The sequence below is a fragment of the Spermophilus citellus genome (genome assembly GCF_964194105.1).
Source record: "Spermophilus citellus genome assembly, chromosome: 2".
NCBI classification, from domain to species: Eukaryota; Metazoa; Chordata; class Mammalia; order Rodentia; family Sciuridae; genus Spermophilus; species Spermophilus citellus.
Window position 1 is genome coordinate 78,546,845 of NC_138183.1, and position 21,297 is coordinate 78,568,141.

Genomic DNA, 21,297 nt, shown 5'->3' on the forward strand with positions numbered 1-21,297 from the left:
GGAACACAGGATCAAGTGTAAGAGCTGTAGGTTCCTCACTAGGGATAAGGCTGGGGAGAGTGGATAGCGGTTGTCTGTCTGCCATCTAAGGGTCATTGAAAGGGTTATGTATTGAAAAGAGATACTTCTTCCTGGATGATTGTAAATGACACTCTCTAGGAAAATTAGCCTTGTTAGGCCGTCTCCTTGCTCTATAAAGATCACAGCTGTGTGAGGACTGATGTCAAAAGGCACCAGCTTAATTAAACTCTCCATGATGGTACAGATGATGTAACTAGGGCAGGCTGCTGGCAAGCTGTTCCCAGGATACAGCCAACGCAGCAGAACGGCACAAGAGGAGCTGTCAGGGGAACAGCCCCTTGGGGACTCAAAATGCCTAACACAGCTTTCCTATGATCTACGACTCAAAGTCTTGGCTTCAGTGGCTGAAAGCTTGTTTTCCTTTAAACATTTTTTAATTTCAGCCCATAAATTTCATGAGAACCCCTTTTGATTGGATTTTCAATTAGGCTCCCAAGTTTATACCTGATCCTCCTGCCCTACACTCACTCTAATGAGTGTGCTAGGTCCTTAAATACTCATGGATTTTGCATAATAGGTAGCTTTGTTATGTATGTGTGAATGTTTTGAAGTTACATAAATAGCACTATGCTAAAAATACTGTTTGCTTTTATTTTTTCAACTCTACCCTGTGATTTCAGTGTTGCTCTATGAATGTGTACTTTGTTGCTTCTCACAATTGAGTAGTATACACAGGGTATATCCACCCCATTTTACCCACTCTTTCCCTTAGTGCTGGACATATGCCCATGGCATGCCTCCCACTGCTACCATTTTAGGTAATGGCTGTAGAAATGAGCACAACTTTCCCCTTGAAACACATGGTCTTCATTTGCCTGCAATTAATTACTCCTCAGTCTCCTCTTCTGCTTTTTCCCTTACTTGGGTTGAGGACAATTTCCATTGAAACTCATTCCTAAGTCACGAGAACATGCAATATCTCACTTTTTTGTTAAGCAACTTATTTTTTTGGCTGGTCCAACAACTTTCCAGGAAGCAGAAGTATCATTTGATTATTAAGTTAAAGTGGGGGGAATAAAAGAAAAAAAAGCACAGTGGTGATTCCCAACTCTGATTTGGCCTGAAAGTTATGACATTTTAAAAAGAAAAACACTTAAAAATAAGAGAACATTAAAATGTAGTTTTGAGGTATGTTTTATGGTGCAGGGATCAAACCTTATCTATGCTAATCATGCACTCTACCACTGAGCTATACCTCCAGCCTGAAATATAATTAAACAATAAATATCTGCCATGAAAAGGCAAGGGATAGAGAAAGAAGTTGGTATAATCAGGTAACCACGAAACGTGGAGATATTTCCAAGGTAAGAAATGCCTTACCCCAAGGATAAAAAATACATTTGAAAGTGTAGTGGGTCAAACCCTGAGACGTGAAAGGCAAAAATAAGGGGAGAGTAAATTTGGTGACCAGGAAGGCCAAAATATATACAGTTCACTAGTACTGAGTGCCAAGGTAATCAATGACCAAATAAAACTGCTGCAAAGATTCTGGCTGACTCAAAGAAAGCAAGCCATAACATGTGGAATCAATTTTTATTTCCGAATTATACAGAGAGATTATATAGATACATTGTGTCATTACATATTTTATATTATTAATGCACACAATTTGGGGAGAATTTATTTATTTGCCAAAACAAACTCTAATAGATACTTTTATTCAAAGCAATCCGATACATGATAGAAAAATCTTTAAATATATAAAAGATTAATCTGTGCACATCTAAATGTTTCTAAGGGAGCAAACTACTGAGGCATTGTGATAAGATGACAATTGCAATCATAGTACTGTAACTGAATCCTTAAAATGATATCTTAATGAGAAAGGCTAGGAGCAGTGACTTCCACAAACATCTGGAGTATACCTTAGAGAGTAACCCTATAAAACATTGTATGGCTTCAACAGGAACCTCAGGGTTTTCTTCCGTTACCAGCTATTGCCTTCAGATTTTCTCACTCCTTGACATTATCTTCTGTGCAGATTTTTGTTCTTTCTCTAGACCAAGAGTTACAGAAAGAACAGTTGCTACTTTGCGTAAAAACAATACTTTTGTCCCCAGTAACCTCTGGGTTCCCTTAACTACAAATCTATAGGAAAAGTGCAAAGCAGTTCTCAGAAGTCAGAACCAAAGCAAGAATGCTCAGAATGCCAAGAGCCAGAGAGTTGAATGATGTGAGAGTTTACACCTGTCTACCTATCTGCTTAGGGACTGTTTTTTTTTTTTTCAGGATTCACCTAGGATTCTATTTACTTGAATTGAATTTACATGGTAGCTTTTTCTCTAACACGTGCAATTAAATTAATCTGTCCATTTAAGATCGTAAAATAGCAGGTGTCTAACATCAAAATGGTTTTGCAGCCCATAGAACAGCCCAAACAAAACCACTGATTGGGAAAGGTGCCCATAATTTCTATGTGGGAAGATGAAGCTTCAAACAGCACAATCATTTGAGTAGTTAGTTGTTCATAAACAGGCTGGACAAGTTCAAAGAAAATGTGAAGGGTGGGATTGTTGCCACATCTCCTTGGCTGTAACAAGAGCCCTCTATCAATAGCTCTGTGGGTTTCCACCACAAAGCTGAACACTGGATTCCTCATTACTTAGAGGTTACACATGACTAGAGGACCATGTGGTACATCTTCCAAAAGGGGACAGCACTGAATGGAGTGTTCAGCAGGTGACCAAACCAGAATATTAGGTAACTGTGTTAATGTCAACACCAGATTCTAGGGTAGGTATCATTTGGGCTTCCAGAAGTAATAATTGGGCTATTAGAGATGGTGGGCTTTGGGGGTTTTCCTATTGGGCTAGCCAAACTTAATCAGGAAACAGACCCAAAAGACCACAAAGTTTAATAAGATGGTAAGTTGAAAGGGATGGAGAGGGGGAAAGCAGATAACTATGAAGGCTTCTGGAGGAAAGAGTGGACCTGTGTCTTGGGTGAGCACATGTGTAAGGTAGGAAAGAAATAGACATGAGGGGCAAGTGAGGTCAGAGGAGCTCAGGTGCAGGTGCAAAGATGACTATTTCAAAGAGGACCAGGCTCAGTGTCCTGGAGAGCTCTCCTTAGTGAAGTTACCACCATGACACTAAGGCAGACCACCCCTCTCTCCTCTTCATTTTTATATCTTCCAGTTTCTTTTTAACTGTCCCCAGTGGACTAAGAATGGTTTCCAGGGTAAGACAGGGACCTTGGCAACACCAGCAAGTAGCTCAAAAGGAACCTTTAAGCACATTTCACTTTGAGACTTAATTAAAATTAAAAGTTCAATTAAAACTTGAACCATGCTTTTGTGCCTAGGATTCCTTGTCTTCCTCAGCTGGTCATGTATTTTAGTTTTCAAAATAAATAATAATTTATTTTATTGACAAAATTAGTTTTGCAGTCTCATTCATCCATTCTGTTTAGAGAAATTATCTAAATTCAGGTGGGGTGTGGGGCACAAAGTGGGAAAAGATATTTGGTAGAGCAAGGATCAGTAAACTTTCGCTGTAAAGATGGTAAATATTTTTGGCTTGGTTGCCATATGGTTTGTTGTTAACTACTCAGCTTTGCCGAGGTAGTGTGAAGGTAGACAGTAACAAAACAAATTTGTGTGTCTGTGTTTCAATAGCATTGTATTTATGAATACTAAAATTTGAAAAATTTTCTTATGTCATGAAACATTTAAAAAAAATTATTTTTCAGCCACAAATGTGAAAGCCATCCTTAACTTATGGTGGTGCCCCAGATTTGGCATAGTTTGCCAAACTGTCTACTGGAGGCCCCAAATATTTGAAATTATATTGGCATTTTAAGGGGCATAAAAAACTATAAGGAACTATTTTATAAATAATAGAACATACATTTCATTTTAATGTTGTGATCCAATTTGAGTATCTTAAAGCAGATCACTTTTTTTTTTCAGTGTCAGGGATCAACCCAGGGGTGCTTAACCACTGAGCTACATCCCCAGCCCTTTATATTTTTATTTTGAGACAGAGTCTTGCTAAGTTATCTATAGCCTCGCTAAGTTGCTGAAGCTTGCTTTGAACTTGTGATCCTCCTACCTCAGCCTCCCAAACTGCTGAGATTACAGGAGTGTGCCACCATGCCACTTTTTTAATAAGCATGTGAGAGGGAAATTCAGCAAATTGGGTTACCAAATCATTTTTGAGTGGGCTACATTAGATGCCCAGTTTGTGGACTGAAGCACAGACAGCTGCTAAAAATTCAACATTCACCCTTAAGTGTCACAATATGAAGGTCTTCAATACTCGTTGGAGAAATGATTTTTTTTAAATCAATTCACCTAAATCATGATACCTAAAATAAAAATGATGTAAGTTAGAAACTCTACTTTCCTTTGAGAAGCTAATGAAGAAGACTCATGTGAACAAGAACACAATGGGCACTTAGCTGATGGTGGTTTTATACTTGTGAATGGTTTCTGGCTGTCCTAAGCAGGCTAGGAAATTTAAAGGTGGGATTATGGGGAGCCACTTTCTTGGGGAGAGTTGAGCCCTGTGTACTTTAAATCTAAAGTGTTCATCACAGAGAAATCCAGCTAAACTAGGGAAATAAATCCACATACGCTTAACAGTGGATTTAAGTTCTCTTATTGGTAAATGCCAGACTAAGGGACTAAATACCACTGCACTAAGGGTTAAAACACTGAATTGGAAGTTCCTACTTTCTTGCTAAGGTTCAACTAAAATCTTTGAGGCACATAATTGGCAAAATAGGAAAATACACACAATTTCATAAAACATGTTAAGAGTAAACAAATTCTCCTCCTGTTTTTCCCCTTAGAAATTTAGAATGGCACCAGGTAGTGCAAAGTGGAAAAAAGTAACATCAGCCCTGTCTCTTCCAGGTAGATATGTTTCAGCAGAACCACGAAGCAAAAAGCATCCTCATCCCCCAGCCGTGGCCCACTAGGGCTTTTCTTTCAGCTTCAGGTCAATACTGTGAAGAGAAGAAAGAAAGGGAGAGAGAAACCCAGTGAGAAATATTCAGGAATGAATTGGGTGGCATGAGTTTGCTATTTTCCTTAAAAGACTTACTGAAAACAAATCATGCAGGTTTTTTTTAATTAATATATATATGTATATATGTATATATATATATAATATGTATATAATATGTATATATATATATATATATATATATACATACATACATACTAGAACAATCTGGAAGAACACAATTCTCCTCTCATTGCCAAGCTTTTCTCTAAAATATGGAATTTGTTTATTTTTACAGCAATGTTTTTGGAAGCTTTTTATGCCTTTTCAGAATGATCCAGGAGGTAAAAGATCAGTGTAGAAGCTCCTTCCCAAGGTCAATTTGGACAAAGAACATTACAGCATTTTGGAAATAAAGGATCTGTCACCTTTTAGTAAATGCCCTTTCTTCGTTGTCTGGTTAATTCAGCATGAGCCTGGTCATGCTGAATGTCACTGAGGTCCAGTACAAGGGACCATGTCATTGGGAATATTTGTTTTTTAAATGCTCTCAAGGATCTGACTTGCTTTTTTTTTTTTTTTTTTTTTTTTTTTTTTTTTTTTTTTTTAAGAGAGAGAGAGAGAGAGAGAGAGGAGAGAGAATTTTTAATATTTTTATTTTTTAGTTCTCGGTGGACACAACATCTTTGTTGGTATGTGGTACTGAGGATCGAACCCGGGCCGCATGCATGCCAGGCGAGCGCGCTACCGCTTGAGCCACATCCCCAGCCCCTGACTTGCTTTCTTATCTGTAGAGTTTTACTTTGGGATTGTCCTCTTTTTATCCACCGTGCTCCCTGTATGCTTTTCAAACATACTTTAACAAAACAGGTTATTTTTTTTTTTTGAATCTTGTTTATGCTCTAAAAGTTATTTGTGACTACAGTTATCCACAGAAGTTTGTAGTAGGTTTGATTTGGGTGACTGGAATTTTAGTCTTTCATTCATGGAATTGACTAGTTTCTCTCACAGGCCAAGAAGGTATTCACTTAGCCAGAATTTGAAGCACAGTTGTCTGGAAAGTTTCAAGGTGGGTGAGAATCCTTGAAATCATACTGTGAAGATTAAAGTGCATGGTCACTTTGTTTCACCTTCTGCCCTTAATAAAAATATGAACCAACACTTATACCACAATGTCCAACTCCAAACACATTTTGTTGTTGTTCTGACTTTTTTGTAAACCTTCTGGAGTTTGATTCTTCCCTTCTGTTTTCAGTAATCAAAAAGCTAAAAGACTTGTTAAACAATTTCTCCAGTTTATGGAAGAAGCAAGAGATAGTTAAAGGTGGACAATTTTCTTAAAACCTAATACAGGAAACTAGAAACTACTCTGAAGATTGTTATTTTGAGATAACTGGTTTTTCCTTGCTGGGGAGCTAATGAAACTAACAATGCTACCTTTGATTATATAATGTTTTTAATATATATAAAATTATAAAAGTCATGTATAATATATATACACATATTAAAATTATGAAAGTCATGTGTGAATAAATAAAGTTCAAACCTAAACATGAAGGAGATAAGCACTGATGCTAATTTTAAAATCTAATGTTCTATTTGAATAAAAAAATTACTTTGAGTCAGAATTGAATATAAATGGAGTGTTCCTCAGATGAGCTTAGTTTTCTATCATCAACTTTGCAATGAGACAGAACAACCTTCAGATAATTTTATGTGGTCACATTAGTCCATTTAAATGAGGTTTTGACAAAGTATCTGTGGATCTTGTTTAATGATAAAAACATTGGTGTTTTATGCAGGAAGAGGGGGAGATTGACATGTTTCCCTTCTCTCTCTCTCTCTCTCTCTCTCTCTCTCTCTCTCTCTCAGCACAGTGAGGGACCACTATAGAATTAGCACACATTTCATTGTATTCTTGGCCTGTGAGTTCCTTGGAAAATCCTGTGCCCATTTGCAGTTGATCAGTACAACACAAGGTATAAAATGCTTCCACACAGGATTCTTCCCTGGAAGAACAGAAGCCTGGAGTGAATGAAACCAGAAGAAGGTAAATGAAGCCCCTCATTCTAACACTAAAGGAAGCCAAAATCCATGGCTGGAAGTCAGGGGAGAAAAAAATTTTTTTTTGCTCATTCTTGCCTCTCATCTGGGAACCTCACCATATTTATGGTGATCATGTATCCCAGTTGAGGCTTGTGAAAGAGAAGACTGACCAAAAGGAAAGCCCTGTAGGAGAATGTGTTCTTTTAAAAAGTGGGAAGTGGGGCTGGGGTTGTGGCTATGTGGCAGAGCGCTCGCCTAGCATGCATGAAGCACTGGGTTCAACCCTCAGCACCACATAAAAATAAAATAAGATACTGTGTCCACATAAAACTAAAAAATAAATATTAAAAAAGTGAAAAGTGAATAATTTGCAGCATTCCTCCCTCCCCCCCACTCTCCCCCACCCTTGTACCCAGCCCTGGAATGAACCCAAACAAGAAGGAATGTTCTACCTTCTTCCCAACCCCAGCAGCCCCACAGACCAAAAGAAGCAGACAGACAAGGCAGGCAAAGGAGTGGGTAAGCCTGAAGATGTAGCAGCAACAGGGCAGTGAGTGACTGGATCACGCTTTCCGCAAAGTTTGTTAATTGCAGGAGCTGTTAACTCATCAAGGGAGTGCTGTTCTGTTAAGGAAGGAAATGTAGCATATTTGCAAAATGTATCATGGTGGACTAAGGGACTGAGATATGTATGCTTTGCAGAATTTCATGTGGCAATTTGCTTGAAGCAATTGCTGCCATCTTCTCAAAAGGTAGGCCAAGAGTGACCTTCAGAAAATAGTTGCATGATTTACAACATTTGTTCTTTGTGCCCTTTTCAGCTAGGACTTTCTCTCTCTGGAGTTTTGTTTCTAAACTTCCTTTAGGCTAAGGGCAGCATGGCAACTGTAGAGCTACTGCACTATGATCTTCCAACTTCTCTGTGGACCAGGAGGGGGAAAAAAGGTGACAAGAGAGACACACTTAAATTTGATCTTTACCTCTCCTTGATTCCTGGGAACAAGGACAATGTTACATTCTTCACCAAACTAAATTAGGAGCCCATTATTGGTGGTCAGGTTCTCTCTGAGAGTATGTTGTGACTACCATTTTTTCCCTGAAACTGACCTGGCTACTAACTTTATTCTCTTAGGTGAGAGGCGGCATAGCCATTTGTACATGTAGACCACCTTTCTCTGACTTATAAATCACTAGCTCTGGATCTGAGTTACCAAGGTTCAAATCTCAGTTCTGGGTCTTTTTTTTTCTTTTCTTTTGGTACCAGGGATTGAACCCAGGGGCAGTTTACCACTGAGCTACATCCCCAGCCCTTTTTATGGGGCTTGCTAAGTTGCTTAGGGTTTCACTAAATTGCTGAGACTGGCTTTGAATCACGATCCTCCTGACTCAGCCTCCAGAGTCATTGGGATTACAGGCATGCACCACCATACCTAACTGGCTCTGGGCCATTTTTGTGACTGTAAAACATTTGTCTTGTCAGATAATCTGTCTATGCCTCTATTTCCTCATCTGCAAAATGTACCTCAGAAGCTTATACGGAAGATTACAATCAGATACTGTAGATGAGCTTTTAAATAGAGTCTGGCACATGGTATGAATGCAATGTGTGTCAAATTTCTATTTCGCATAGAATGGGAATCATCCAATTAGGTCATTCCTGAAGTTCCATGCAGACTCAACGGAACTTGCAAAACAAGGATACTTCTTCCCTATCCACCAAAATATTGTTAACATGGAAGTCCAGTTTTCAGTAATTAAAACAAATGATGTCATTCAGAAAGTAGAGTTGCATTCCTCTTATCCAACTGTTCTTACATCTGGCCCCAATATTTATGTTCTCTGCACTTTTGGATTAGAAAAACAGAATTCACATAAAGACTTAGGTTGTCCTTACTGGTGATCACAAATGAGACAGTATGAAGCTGGCAAGTTTCTCCTGAGTTTCTAATTTCAGGAATGGAGCACATGAAAGCTGAACATCTAAACGGGCTTTACCCAATCCTGGATGCATTTTTTGTTTGTTTGTTTTCGGAGCCCCACCATACAACCACAGGTAACCACATAGCTTTATTGATGATGAATTCTTACTCCTTCTCCATAGAAGACATTTCTGGATCATTGTAAAGGCAGCTAGTTCTGAGTGCAAGGAAAAAATAGGAAGTAGTCAACATTTTCTCCACTCATACTGCTAAGTCAGCACAACTGATTTGGGGCATTTGAAACTGTTTAATGTGGTCCCATTGCTATTACTGAGCAAATCTACATCAGAGCAGATGATGAGATTAAGCTGTGACTTTTTCCACATTGGTTTTGAAATACAATAATTGCCCATGATTTAGAAACATTAAAAGAAAGACTTAAAAATGTCAAATACCTGCTGTGGTTTTCTCTGGCCTGGTCATTTTTCCTGACTTTTTAAACCTATCTTATTCAGTGAACATAATATCATAAATTTTATTTGTACTCCAAATAATCAAATATTTTATACACAAAGGAAAATCCCTCTCATTTTTGTTTACACATAAACACAGCTTTCAGTTTTCATAAGAGTGAGGATTTTCCAAGACACTAAAAGAAAAAAACATTGGTGTCAGAGGTTTCCTTGAACACTGATCTCTCCATATAGCTGAGCTGTGTACAGGTAATCCTAACACTAACCTAAACCAGGTGTGTCCAGGAGGAAAAATGTAACCCAATAACATAATAAAGTGAAAGTTTTTGAAGGTGTTTGTTTTTTATGTCATATTAGCTGTTTTGATAGTCCATATTGGTGCAATTACTGTTAGCAAACTTTGAGTTTGCTTTATATTAATTTCTGATTAACACTTTGTATAATTCAATTTTTACTTTTCTTCCACCTCTGGTGTTGTTTGTTATTAGCAAATATCATTTGAAGGGATTCTATGGTCTTTTTTAAAAGCAAGAGTTTCTTTCATAATGTGAATAGTTTTACAAGCCAATTTATCTGTTTGCATATAAGAGGTTCAGTGATAAGACTAGTGGGTTTTTTGTTTCTTTCTTTCTTTTCTTTAAATGGCAGAAGGCTATTTTCCCCAGGCAGGGTAGTGGCTTTTCTCCTCATTCTCCACCCTTCTTGCTGGTGGTCTGGTATTTTTATAGAGAGTATTTGGCAACTCTAGTGAACAAGGATAGTCAAGAAAGTGTTGACAGTGTGCTAGAAAAACCTAGCAAAGCTGGAGTGAAATCAAGAAAGGGCAGTTTTCCAAACCCAGTCGTTCTGCTTTTTAATTTAGAGTAATCCAAAGAAAACAGCAATTTGGAAACCATTGAATTCTGTCACTCTAAAGAAGGCAGATGTATTCTTCTCCATTTGCAAAATAAGAATAGTTCTGTGTGTAGTATTTATCCTTCGAAAGTAGTTTCCTTCCTGTATAGATCTAAGGTTTTAAAGAAAAGATAGGTCAGGATGAGCAAATCATTTTCTGAATGTCAATGCTACTCAATTTGGCATGCAATTTAAATGGTAGTGTGTGTGTGCATGACAGATTCTGTTAGAATAAAATTTATGTCATTTTGAGGGTGTTTTTTTTTTATCTGAATGGATGTTAATTCGATTTTTTAAAAAAGGATAAGAGTATTGTAACAGTTAACTATACTGTTGATAAAATTTCTAAAGCAAAAATTTGTTTTAAAATGCTATTGGAAAGAAGCCACACTATAGACAGATAGGGTTTGTTCTCTGATAAAGTATATGTTTGCCTCTGGTTAGAACTAGACCAAAGCTTTCTAATAAAGTCACATGGAAAGTCAGAGCACATCTGTCAATAGAAAGAACCTGGGTGTATCTGCCTTATAACCAAGATATGTAGTGGTCATGTTTTCTGGACCCCCAAATCATCCTATAGAGTTTGTCCTAGGATTTGGGAGCAGCTGCAGGGGCTCAAAGGTTGTCAATGTAGTTGGTGGCCAAAAATGAAGGACTCTGTGGCTTTCCAATCATTGAGGGGGACAACAGAATACAGTGCTTTCTCCTTACAATGCAAAAGGGCAAATATTTTTCAGTTTCACTATCAAATGAAACAGGAACAATTGGTGGATTCTTTCGAAAAATTGCTATCTACTGCATCCAAAACAAAAGCACAGACTGCTAACATCTGTCAAAAAAAAGTTTTTGTTTTGTTTTGTTTTTGTTTTAAACTTAGCCCTTTATTTTAAGGCAGAGACCTACAGAATAAGCATCACTGGAACCAGTTCGAATTGCAGATTTCAGCCCCACCTGAGACTTGCTGAACCAGAAAATCTCAGGGTGAGAGCAGGAGACTGTTTTAACAAGTGCTCCAGGTGACTGTGATGTACAGTAAAATTGGGGATCCACTGTTCAAAAGCAATGAACCTACTCTTATGTAAATGCATTAATTTTTGCAGGATACATTTATTGAACTCTCAGGCATGATCAATGTGCTTTTTTAAGAGGGAGATTGAGGCTTTTCAGGGCCATTTAAAATATTTAGGTATTTGAGAGAAAAAGGAGAAAGCTACACAATGAAACCAAAAATAACTGTTTTACTATGGTAGCCAAATAGGAAGAGTAGCAATATGGAATGGGGGTAAACCTATTGAAGGAGGCAAGATTTCATGGCAAAAATGAAAAAAATGACTTTGTAATAGGTTTGGCTGGGAAATTATTGATGTCTCCTCTTGATCTTTTATTTTGAAAATGGCTCCTTAATTTCATTAATATGTCATCCTCCTAAAAGAGAATACACTGAAGTTTCTTTCTGGAGGAACCTCATGACACAAACCAATCGAGTGCATATAAATGCTATACATTACACCAACATGTGGTTCCTAGATTCCTAAAATCTTCCTTTCACAACTACTTATTTGTTATAGTTGAGTTGGAAACTAAGAAGATTCTGTTAGAATAAAAATTATGTCATTTTGAGGGTTTTTTTTCATGTGAATGGATGTTAATTCGCTTTAAAGAAAAAGAATAAGAGTATTGTAACAGTTAACTATACTGTTGATAAAATTTCTAAAGCAAAAAAACTTTTATTTTTAATACAAAAGATTCACACTACAGGCAAATAATTCTATAGGCTACTTACAATAAAAATGTATTACAGAAAAAAATGTCTAAATAAATTGTATTAATGAGGAATTGGTATTTATTTACAACAAAGCGGTAAAACTTAATTATTTAGATCATATTCATTTAGAATTTATAACTGTTTGTAGACTTCCTGCTTAAAATGAATGCCTGCTGTAAAAAATCAACAGTGTAAGCAACATTTGAAATGGGGAAGCAGCTTCAAGTACTTTACTTAGTGTGGCAGGATCTCCAGAATAGCACTTATCTACATTTAACATGAAGCTTCAAAATTTTTCTTTGTAACTTGGAACAAAAAAAAAAAAAAAAAAAAAGAAAAGAAAAGAAAAGATTGGGTACTTTTTCAGAGGAGCTTTGGGCTGACTCTAGGGCTATTTTATAGCTCTGTAAGGGCAGAGGTTAACTTGCAGATTTATGACCAGCAGAGATGCAAATACTTTCTGATAACCCTGTGTTACAGTTTTTTGCCCAACTGGACATTAACCAGTTTTGTATTTAACCCAACAACCTTATCAAACATTCTTTTGTAAATAGCCTATATGGTAGTCCCCTCTTATCTGTAATGTCTTTACTAGCAGTTTAAACACAGTCTAAGAATATTAAATGAAAAATTCCAGAAATAATCCATGAGTTTTAAATAACCTTTATTATATTTGTTTATTATTGTTGTTGTTAATATTGTTATTACTAGTTATTGTTAATCTTCTATTCTGCCTAATTTATAAGTTAAACTTTATCACAGCTATTTTATTATAGAAGAAACAGTATATTTAGGGTTTGATGCTGTTTGTGCTTTCCAGAATCCATGGAATGTCCTGGAACAAATAAGATAATAATATCCGGCTGATAAGAGGGAAGTACTACAGATCTCTAATTTTCCAATGCTCTACAAATTGACTTTAACACTTCACTGGCTCCCAGATTAAATAATTAGTTTAATAAAATCATTGGAATGTGTTCATTTTATATTCTCATGAGCATTATGACTTTTACTTTTTTGAATATACCTCAACAATAGTGAGCAATGACTTTTTTTTTCTGTATTTTTCAAAATATCATGGAGGCTCTGAGTTAAGCAATGTTTCCAAGTTACTAAATAAGGTGGTGCTGTTGTTTTAAATCTTGGAAGGCCATAAAATTGATTCTACAAAAATCTTCCAAATTTTAACTTGCTATCATTTCCCCCATAAATAGAATGTGTGAAGTTCTGCTCACGATCATCTGATGTCATATCCTATGTGGTAGTGCCTGTGACAATTCTTTTGTTATAGTGTCTAGAATTGCATATTAAAAAATTAAACAGTGACAAATGCTTTCCTTAAGATAACCAAGATCATGGGGAAAAGACTGTAGAAAGAAAAGCAGAGATTGCATTTACCATGGGAGAAAGACATTTTTAAAGTGCAGCATTATTATCAGGATGCAAAAAATAAAACACCAAGCATGCAGATTCTTCCCATTCATTCCTGAAATCTAAGCCAAAGTCACATCAGCTGCTAAATTAAAACCAAGTCTTACTTAGCTGCTTCTGATGCTTCTCTCAGTTCTTCATCCAGTCTGCATGAGCAAAAATTACCGATGTAGAAAAGAAACAAAAAAGAAGCAAGCAGAGCATGAGAGACTCACCCAGCAAAGCAGAGCCAAACATAAGTGGTGTGTGTTTGCTCTTAAGAACCATTCTCTGGAGCATCAAGAAACAGTTAAATATGGCGTCATTTCCTCCCATTGGGTGTTCAGTGTGTGTTACCTTTGCAAATTCCTTCATAAAGGTATATGTGAAAATTGCAAGGGGATCATAAACATGCTGGCTGAATAAAGCTGGAAACATCCACATCAATGTGTTGGGAACAGTTAAAGTTAGCTTGCAGCCTGGGCCAAGCCAAGGGTGTATCTGGTTTAGTAGGTTTCAGTTGCAGACCAGGTTGACCTCAACAGCTTTACACATATGACAAAGAACAGAAATGGTAGACAAAGGACTGATACAACAACCTCTTGCTCTGGTAGCATGTTGAGGTCACCCAGGAGTAAAACACTGGAGTGCACACACAGGGGGTCCAGCGTGAAGGTTATCAGGAGATTTTTACCTCACACTTCTCTTATAAGATCTCTCTTCATCGTACCTTATGAGATAAAAACGGATGCCATGAGGAAAATGAGCAAATGGATGGAAAAATGACAGATAAATGTTTTAAATGACAATCAAATTGTGAGAGAAAAATTCTATCCACATAATCATCAAATTGGCTTTTGGGAGAAAACTTATTTTCTTTAGATGTAATCAATGAGTTATAATTTAAAAATAAACACTGTCAATCCTCACTCTTTGTGGATTCCATATTTGCAAATTTGCCTGTTCACTGAAACTTATTTGTAGTCCCCTAGTCAACATGTGGCACTTTTTTTGGTCACTTGTGAATACGTGCAGGGTGGCCAAAAGTTTGAGTCGCCCAGTGTGCGTGCACATCGCCAACTGAGGTCATGTAGGTGAGGCTCTGCCTTCTTGAGTTTCACACTGTAAACAAATGTCTTTTTCTAGTTTACTTGGTGATGTATTTTCCTCACTTTTGTTCTTTTGTTATGATTTTGCTATTTTAAATTTCCCCCAAAATGTTGTGCCAAAACGTTGCTATATACAAGAAGGCTGTGACCTGATTCACAGAGGATATATGTGTTAGAGAAGATCTGCTTAGACACATGTTGTAGTGCCTTGAGTTCAATGCTCATGAATCAACAGAATATATATACTAATAAGGTATATTTAATCAGAAAAATACATAAAATAAACTAATATTTTGATTGGGTTATAAAAAAAATGTTGTGACTGGAGACTTACAGAAACCTAACCCTGTATTTTCCCTAGGAATAATAGTTCAGTATTTACTAATTGGCTACAATGATTTTATGGAACCTAATTGCCACAGATAATGAGAATTAACTGTAAGCAGGTGATTACTCAATCAAATCAATCAACCAATCAGTCCCATTCCTGGTTGGGCAAATTTTCCATCACGTAAGCCCTTTGATGATAGACTCTATCCCAGCTGAATATTGGTCATGTGATTAGCTGAGATCAAGTCTTTTGTATGTTATTTAGTAACAGAAAAATGTTATGGCTTGTATCGTTTGAAAACTACATAATGGGAAAACAAAGACCAGTAACAGAAACAGCAGAAAGGACATCCCAGGGAGATGGATTACAGAAGACAGAAACACAGACAAGTGGGAGAACATCCCAGCTGCTAAATATCTATCTCCAAAAGAAAATCTTTCTGAATGGGACCCTTCTTCCTGAGGTAACTTTTCCCACATGAATCCCTGGAGAACTGATATACGCAGACAAATTAAAACAGCCTTGGTCATATTTCACTTTTCAATTAAATTTCCCCATACTGCAGTGAGTATCCAAAAGCAACATGATCGTAATAAATAACATTCTAGATTACCAACTCTGCCAGGTGGTTTCCTGAATGTTTGAAGTACACTGTTCTCATTCAGTCTTCAGGACCATCCCATGATGAATGAATTACTTTCCCATTTTACAGATGCTGAATCTAAGAGTCAGATAATTTAGTAGGTTGTCTGAAGTCTCAGAGACATTGAGAAATAGGAGGGAAGCTTCAAATCTAATAGCCTCCAAAGCCCATTCTCTTTTCATTCTATTGTCTCTCCCACACCATGGACATATTACCTTATTTACCTGGAAAATGACCAATGGAAGAGAGAAATGTCATGTCATCTTTTGCAAAATAAGGCAGCATTATAGGAGATGCATAGCCAGTATTTTTTAAATTTAAAGAGTAACAGTGAATTTTGGAGATTGGCAGCAGGCCAAAGCTGTGAGGTGTGCTGGTTGTGGGAACTCTCTGATGTTACAGAGGATTAAAGCCATTGTTAGGATATTACACTCTGCTTGATTCAGCTGAGTCCACTGACCACTATAAGTCCATCAGTATCCTGTATTTATGCTGATTTGGGAGATGGAGAAAAACCAGAATGCATTTATCTACTTCTGAGTTTTGAATTTAGATGGACAGCTTAAGGGAGATAAGAAATTCACAATAAAAAGACATGGGAATTTGGGTGCCAGGCTGACTTGGATTTGAATTCTAGTTTCATCTCTTTCTGGTTCCTACTTATTCTTTCCCAAAGTAAGTTCTTCTTCTTATTATTTTTTTTCTTTTTACTTATAGATGGATACAATTCCTTTATTTTTATTATTCAGTTTTTATTTTATGTGGTGGTGGGGATGGAACCCAGTGCCTCACGTGTGCTAGGTAAGCATTCTACCACTGAGCTACAACCCCAGCCCACAAAGTAACTTATCAGGACCATCTATAAAATGGGGGTTTACTATGAGAGTTAAATCAGTGATATAAAATTAACTCCTTTATGGCAGGCACATCATAACCTAATAGACATATGTTATTTAGGTTTTATGTGTGTGTGTGTGTGTGTGTTGCTGGGGATCAAACCCAGTGTCTCACGCATGCTAGGCAATCAATCTACCTCTGAGCCACAACCCCAGCCCTAGACACACATTAAATGAGAATCTTTTCCTTCTAGTTTTGTTTGTTTGTTTGTTTTAAATGAGAGGACTGTTTTGGAGCTCAAATTGGGAGGAAAGTTTTGGTTCTATCTCATTGAGGAAGCTATGCAATACTTGTCTTTTTTTCTTTGAACTGATGGTGAAGTCCCTTTCAATTCCAATCAAATCAAAACTGGTGAGTCAGATGCAGTGGAAGAAAAAAAAAAGGTACACAAAAAGCAGTGGTTCTTTGCAACAACATAAAAGATAGGAAATGTTCATTCTCAAGTGTCTCCAATTTAACATCCAACTCTAAGTACTTGTTTCGTTAAGTTTTACTCTTATTTTGGAGCAAAGCTCTGAGACCTTCAGCACCCATGCTTTCCCTTAACAGGCTGCCATGTTACTCTGTACTGAGCAAGAAAACCACCCTACCCACCACTGGGAAAATGCCCTCTGCCTTCTTATCTTGTACCAGAAGGGAATCATGGGGGAAAAAAAGAGATTTAGAAGAAAAGAGAAAGAGTTATTTCCTTGTATTTTCCTGGAGTCTTACAGACAAATTTCTTCATATAAGACAATAATGAAATCCAAACTATGCTAAGATCCTACTGTTTATGTACAGAGTGGGGGTCACAAAGTAATGAATGCACTGGTTAATATTAAATTTATACTTTCTCCAAAGTGAAAGCAGAATTCAAGGTAAAAATGAAAAATAATTAATCATTCCAAAAGAAGATTATGTAAAGAATGATCTGAAAGAACAGTAGGCTATAGTTTATGGGAAAATCTATACATATTTGATAACATTTGATATTTGTTTAAAATATGCAACACTATTTCCCCACTATTTTAGAAAGGAGTTATTTTCCATCCACTTCTTCCACAAATATACTATTTCTTACTGAATCTTCAGAACCATCAGACTTACTTGATGATACTCTCTGGAATATGGATGCAATCCATTGGGATCAGCCCGCTGAGTTCTGATAAGCTATTAACATATTTAATTTTACTGCTGAATTTTGAACTAAAAGAAAAAAAAAGAAAGAAAACTATTATCATTAGCTGCTACTTCTCCATTCTAGAGTCATTGCCTCTTCTTTAAAAATCTTTTTTGTTTGTTTGTTTGTTACTTTTCTGGTGCTGGGAATGGAACCCATGACCTTACATATATGAAGCAGCACCCTAACCCTCTGATCTACACTCCAGTCCCCAAGTTCTGATGTAACACCTTGGCCCAGTATTTTAAGAAGAAAGCTTAACACTATTTGAATAGTCATCATGGGTCAGACACTGTTTTGCTGTTGCCACTGTTTTCTATTTTTTTAACTTGACAAGTAAAAATTGTAAATATTTATTGTGTACAACAAGATGTTTTAAAATGTGTATACATTGTGAAATGGCTAAGTCAAGCTAATCAACATAAGTATTACCTCACATACTTATTGCTTTTGGGGGTAAGAACACTTTAAATCTACTCTTAACAAGTTTTTTTTTCTTAGTAATTTTAAAAACTAGAATACATTGTTATTAATTATAGTCACCCTATTGTACAATAGCTCTCTTGAATTTATTCCTCCAATTGTAATTTTCTATCCTTTGATGATTTCCCAACCCTAGTTCCCAGGGACCACCAATCTATACTGTATTTCTGAGTTCAACTTTAGTAGGTTCACCTACAGTGGTCCCTTACTTGCTATGGAGAATTGGTTCTAGGATCTCCCCCAACATACACATACCTCGGATGTCAAAATCTAATGATGCTCAGGGCCCTTACACAACACAATGCAGTATTTGCATATAACCTATGCATTTCTCCCTATATACTTAAAATTATCTCTAGATTATTTGTAATACCTGATACAATGTAAATGCTATATAAATAGTCGTTATATTGCATTGTTTTAGGGAATGATGATAAGAAAAAAGTCTGTGCATGTCCAGAGATACATTTTTTTTTGTTTAATTTGTTTAATATTTTCAATCTGCAGTTAGTTGAATCTGCGGGTGCAGAACCCATGGATATAGAGGGCCAACCATATAAATGAAATCATGTCATATTCAGCCAGGAATTATTTTAAGTGATATATATATATATATATATATATATATATATATATATTATATAAATGGATATATATCCATTTATATATATATTTCTACTTATATATTTCTTTATGTAGCCTAGAGAGGTAGGTACTATAATTATCCTTTTGTCAGTTTTTAAGGATAAGGAAGCTGAGACCAGGGTCTCACCATTAGTAATTGGCAGCACTCTGGGGAACAAAGTTTCTGACTCCAAAGTCCACACTCCTGACCACTCCTCACATGGCTTCCCCACAGCAGCTGCCTCTCTGAGTAGTCACTGGATTATGTTTTATTGGACTTTTTGCTTGTTTATTTGTTTTTAACAAACAAAAATTGTATAATGAGTCTTTTCATTTTCTACCAAGGTTAATAATATTAATAATATATGTAAATATATATATATAGATATATATATATATTAGTTAATATATTTATTTATATATGTAAATATATGTTAACAATATATGTAAACTCAATTTTGTCTTAATTTTGTAGTTTTATTTTAAAATACTTTTTTTTCTTCCATAAATTTTATTTTTCCATATTTTTATTGGTGCATTATACTAGTACATAGTGGTAGGATTTGTTATTTAATATTTGTACATGTGTACAATATAACAATAAAATTTGATCAATATTATTCCCTAGTATTTCCCCCATTCCTTCCCTTCCTCCCACTTTCTGGTGCTTTCACTCTACTGATATCCCTTCAATTTTTTAAAATTTTAATTTGTTATATATGACAACAGGATGCATTACAATTCATATTACACATATAGAGCACAATTTTTCATATCTCTGGTTGTTTTCATTTGAAAGTTTTAATTTGTAAGTTTTCATTTGAAAGTTCAATCCAACATCAAAAAAATGTGTTCCAATAATTGGATTTGAATTACAAACAGCTTGCATCTAAGCAGGTTCATTTTAGATGTGTGTAAATGTATAAAAAACAACTTGGAAGGATATCAGTGAAACTAACTGATAAGAGAATTTGCTTCTGGGGAATTGGTAACTGCTGAAGGAAGAATTTAGTCCTACCTGTAATAAGAAGATGCATTTCTAAAGAACGTGTTTTCTAATATTTGTGTAATTGCAAACTTATTTTTAAAATATAAAAATTCCAGCTGAAAGTGAATTTGCTCAAGGTTCTAACATTCTCCATAGTTTCACATGAACACACCTCCCTAGTCTATGGGATTGTGCTGATCTGGGTGCCAATAGCACTGTCACACGTGCTTTTAGCTACTGTGCATTCTGGTAAGAAGTTTTTTTAAGGCTTTTTTATTTTTTCTATATATATATCTATCTTTAATATTTTCCTTAAGGTTCTAACCCTGGGCCTGTGGACTATGACTTCTGGACAACCTTCCTGTCCATAAAGTCACTCCTATCTTTCTTGTTAAATCTTGGGCGAACCCACATCACCAGTGGTAGACTACATTAAGCATCTTTCTTGCTTTGGAGAGTGTGAATGAAATTCAGGGTTTCTTTTCGTTGTTGTCTGTTGTTTGCAATGCTATGGATCCAACCAAGGGCCTTGTGCATGACAGGCAAGCACATTACCATTGAGCTACACTCCAATCTTTAAGTTCAGATTTTGCTAAAGGCTGAGTGGATAACCAAGAATCAGGAAAGAAATCATGCAAGGGGAAAGCCTCCAGCTCCAAGGGTTTGCTCCTTGGAATTCACAGCTCTCCAAACATGTTTTGTTCTATCCTGCTTGGTGTACTTGAATCTGCTCTTTCGTCTGCCTGGATTGCTCTTCTTCCTGTTTTCAGCTAGTCAATCCTGGCAGGGTGTTTCAGTTGCATCCAGTATTGTATATGTTTGCTTATCTGCCTATGTCCACTGCTGGATTTTGAGATTCTTGGGGACAGCAGTGAAGCTGTGTAAGTTTTCCAGTATATAGAAGACCATTAATTCATTCTTTAAAATAAATTTGCCATAATTGAATACAAAAACATATCAAAAAGATAGTGCACCATGAAATAGGGTTCATCCCAGGAACACAAGGTTGGTTCAACATACGGAAATCAATAAATGTAATTCATCACATCAATAGACTCAAAGATAAAAATCATATAACCATCTCAATAGATGCAGAGAAACCATTTGATAAAATACAGCACCCCTTCATGTTCAAAATGCTAGAAAAACTAGGGATATCAGGAACATACCTCAACATTGTAAAGGCTATCTATGCTAAGCCCAAGGCCAACATCATTCTAAATGGAGAAAAATTGAAAGAATTCCCTCTAAAAACTGGAGCAAGACAGGGATGCCTTCTTTCACCACTTCTATTTAACATAGTTCTTGAAACTCTAGCCAGAGAATCAGACACACAAAAGAAATTAAAAGGATACACATAGGAAAAGAAGAATGCAAATTAGCACTATTTGCCAACGATATGATTTTATACCTAAAGAAGACCCAAAACATTCCACCAGAACTCTCCTAGAACTAATAAATAAATTCAGCAATGTAGCTGGATACAAAATCAACATCCATAAATAAAAGGCACTTCTGTACATCAG

The 21,297-nt window shown here is 36.3% G+C and overlaps 1 protein-coding gene and 1 long non-coding RNA gene across 7 annotated transcripts in view; both read right to left on the reverse strand.

Annotated features, from left to right (window-relative positions):
- Positions 1-1,599: 1,599 nt before the first annotated feature.
- PRUNE2 (prune homolog 2 with BCH domain) overlaps positions 1,600-21,297 on the reverse strand; it is a 262,656-nt gene continuing 242,958 nt past the window's right edge. For 2 of the 6 annotated variants that reach the window (XM_081278889.1, XM_081278888.1), the window contains exons 16-19: positions 17,604-17,702; positions 14,232-14,267; positions 9,165-9,212; positions 1,600-5,031 (exon numbers count right to left, since the gene is read on the reverse strand). In XM_081278889.1, the coding sequence (XP_081135015.1) occupies positions 5,001-5,031; positions 9,165-9,212; positions 14,232-14,267; positions 17,604-17,702 (214 nt within the window). In that variant the 3' untranslated portion in view covers positions 1,600-5,000. Of the gene's footprint in view, positions 5,032-9,164; positions 9,213-13,665; positions 13,705-14,136; positions 14,268-17,603; positions 17,703-21,297 lie in introns of all 6 variants that reach the window. The other 4 variants (XM_081278893.1, XM_081278890.1, XR_014020379.1 and 1 more) reach the window with 4 other exon arrangements.
- Positions 5,239-6,461, reverse strand: LOC308640913. The gene is made up of 2 exons (XR_014020383.1): positions 5,791-6,461; positions 5,239-5,577 (listed from the first exon to the last, which is right to left on the reverse strand). It is a non-coding gene; the product is annotated as an uncharacterized lncRNA (long non-coding RNA).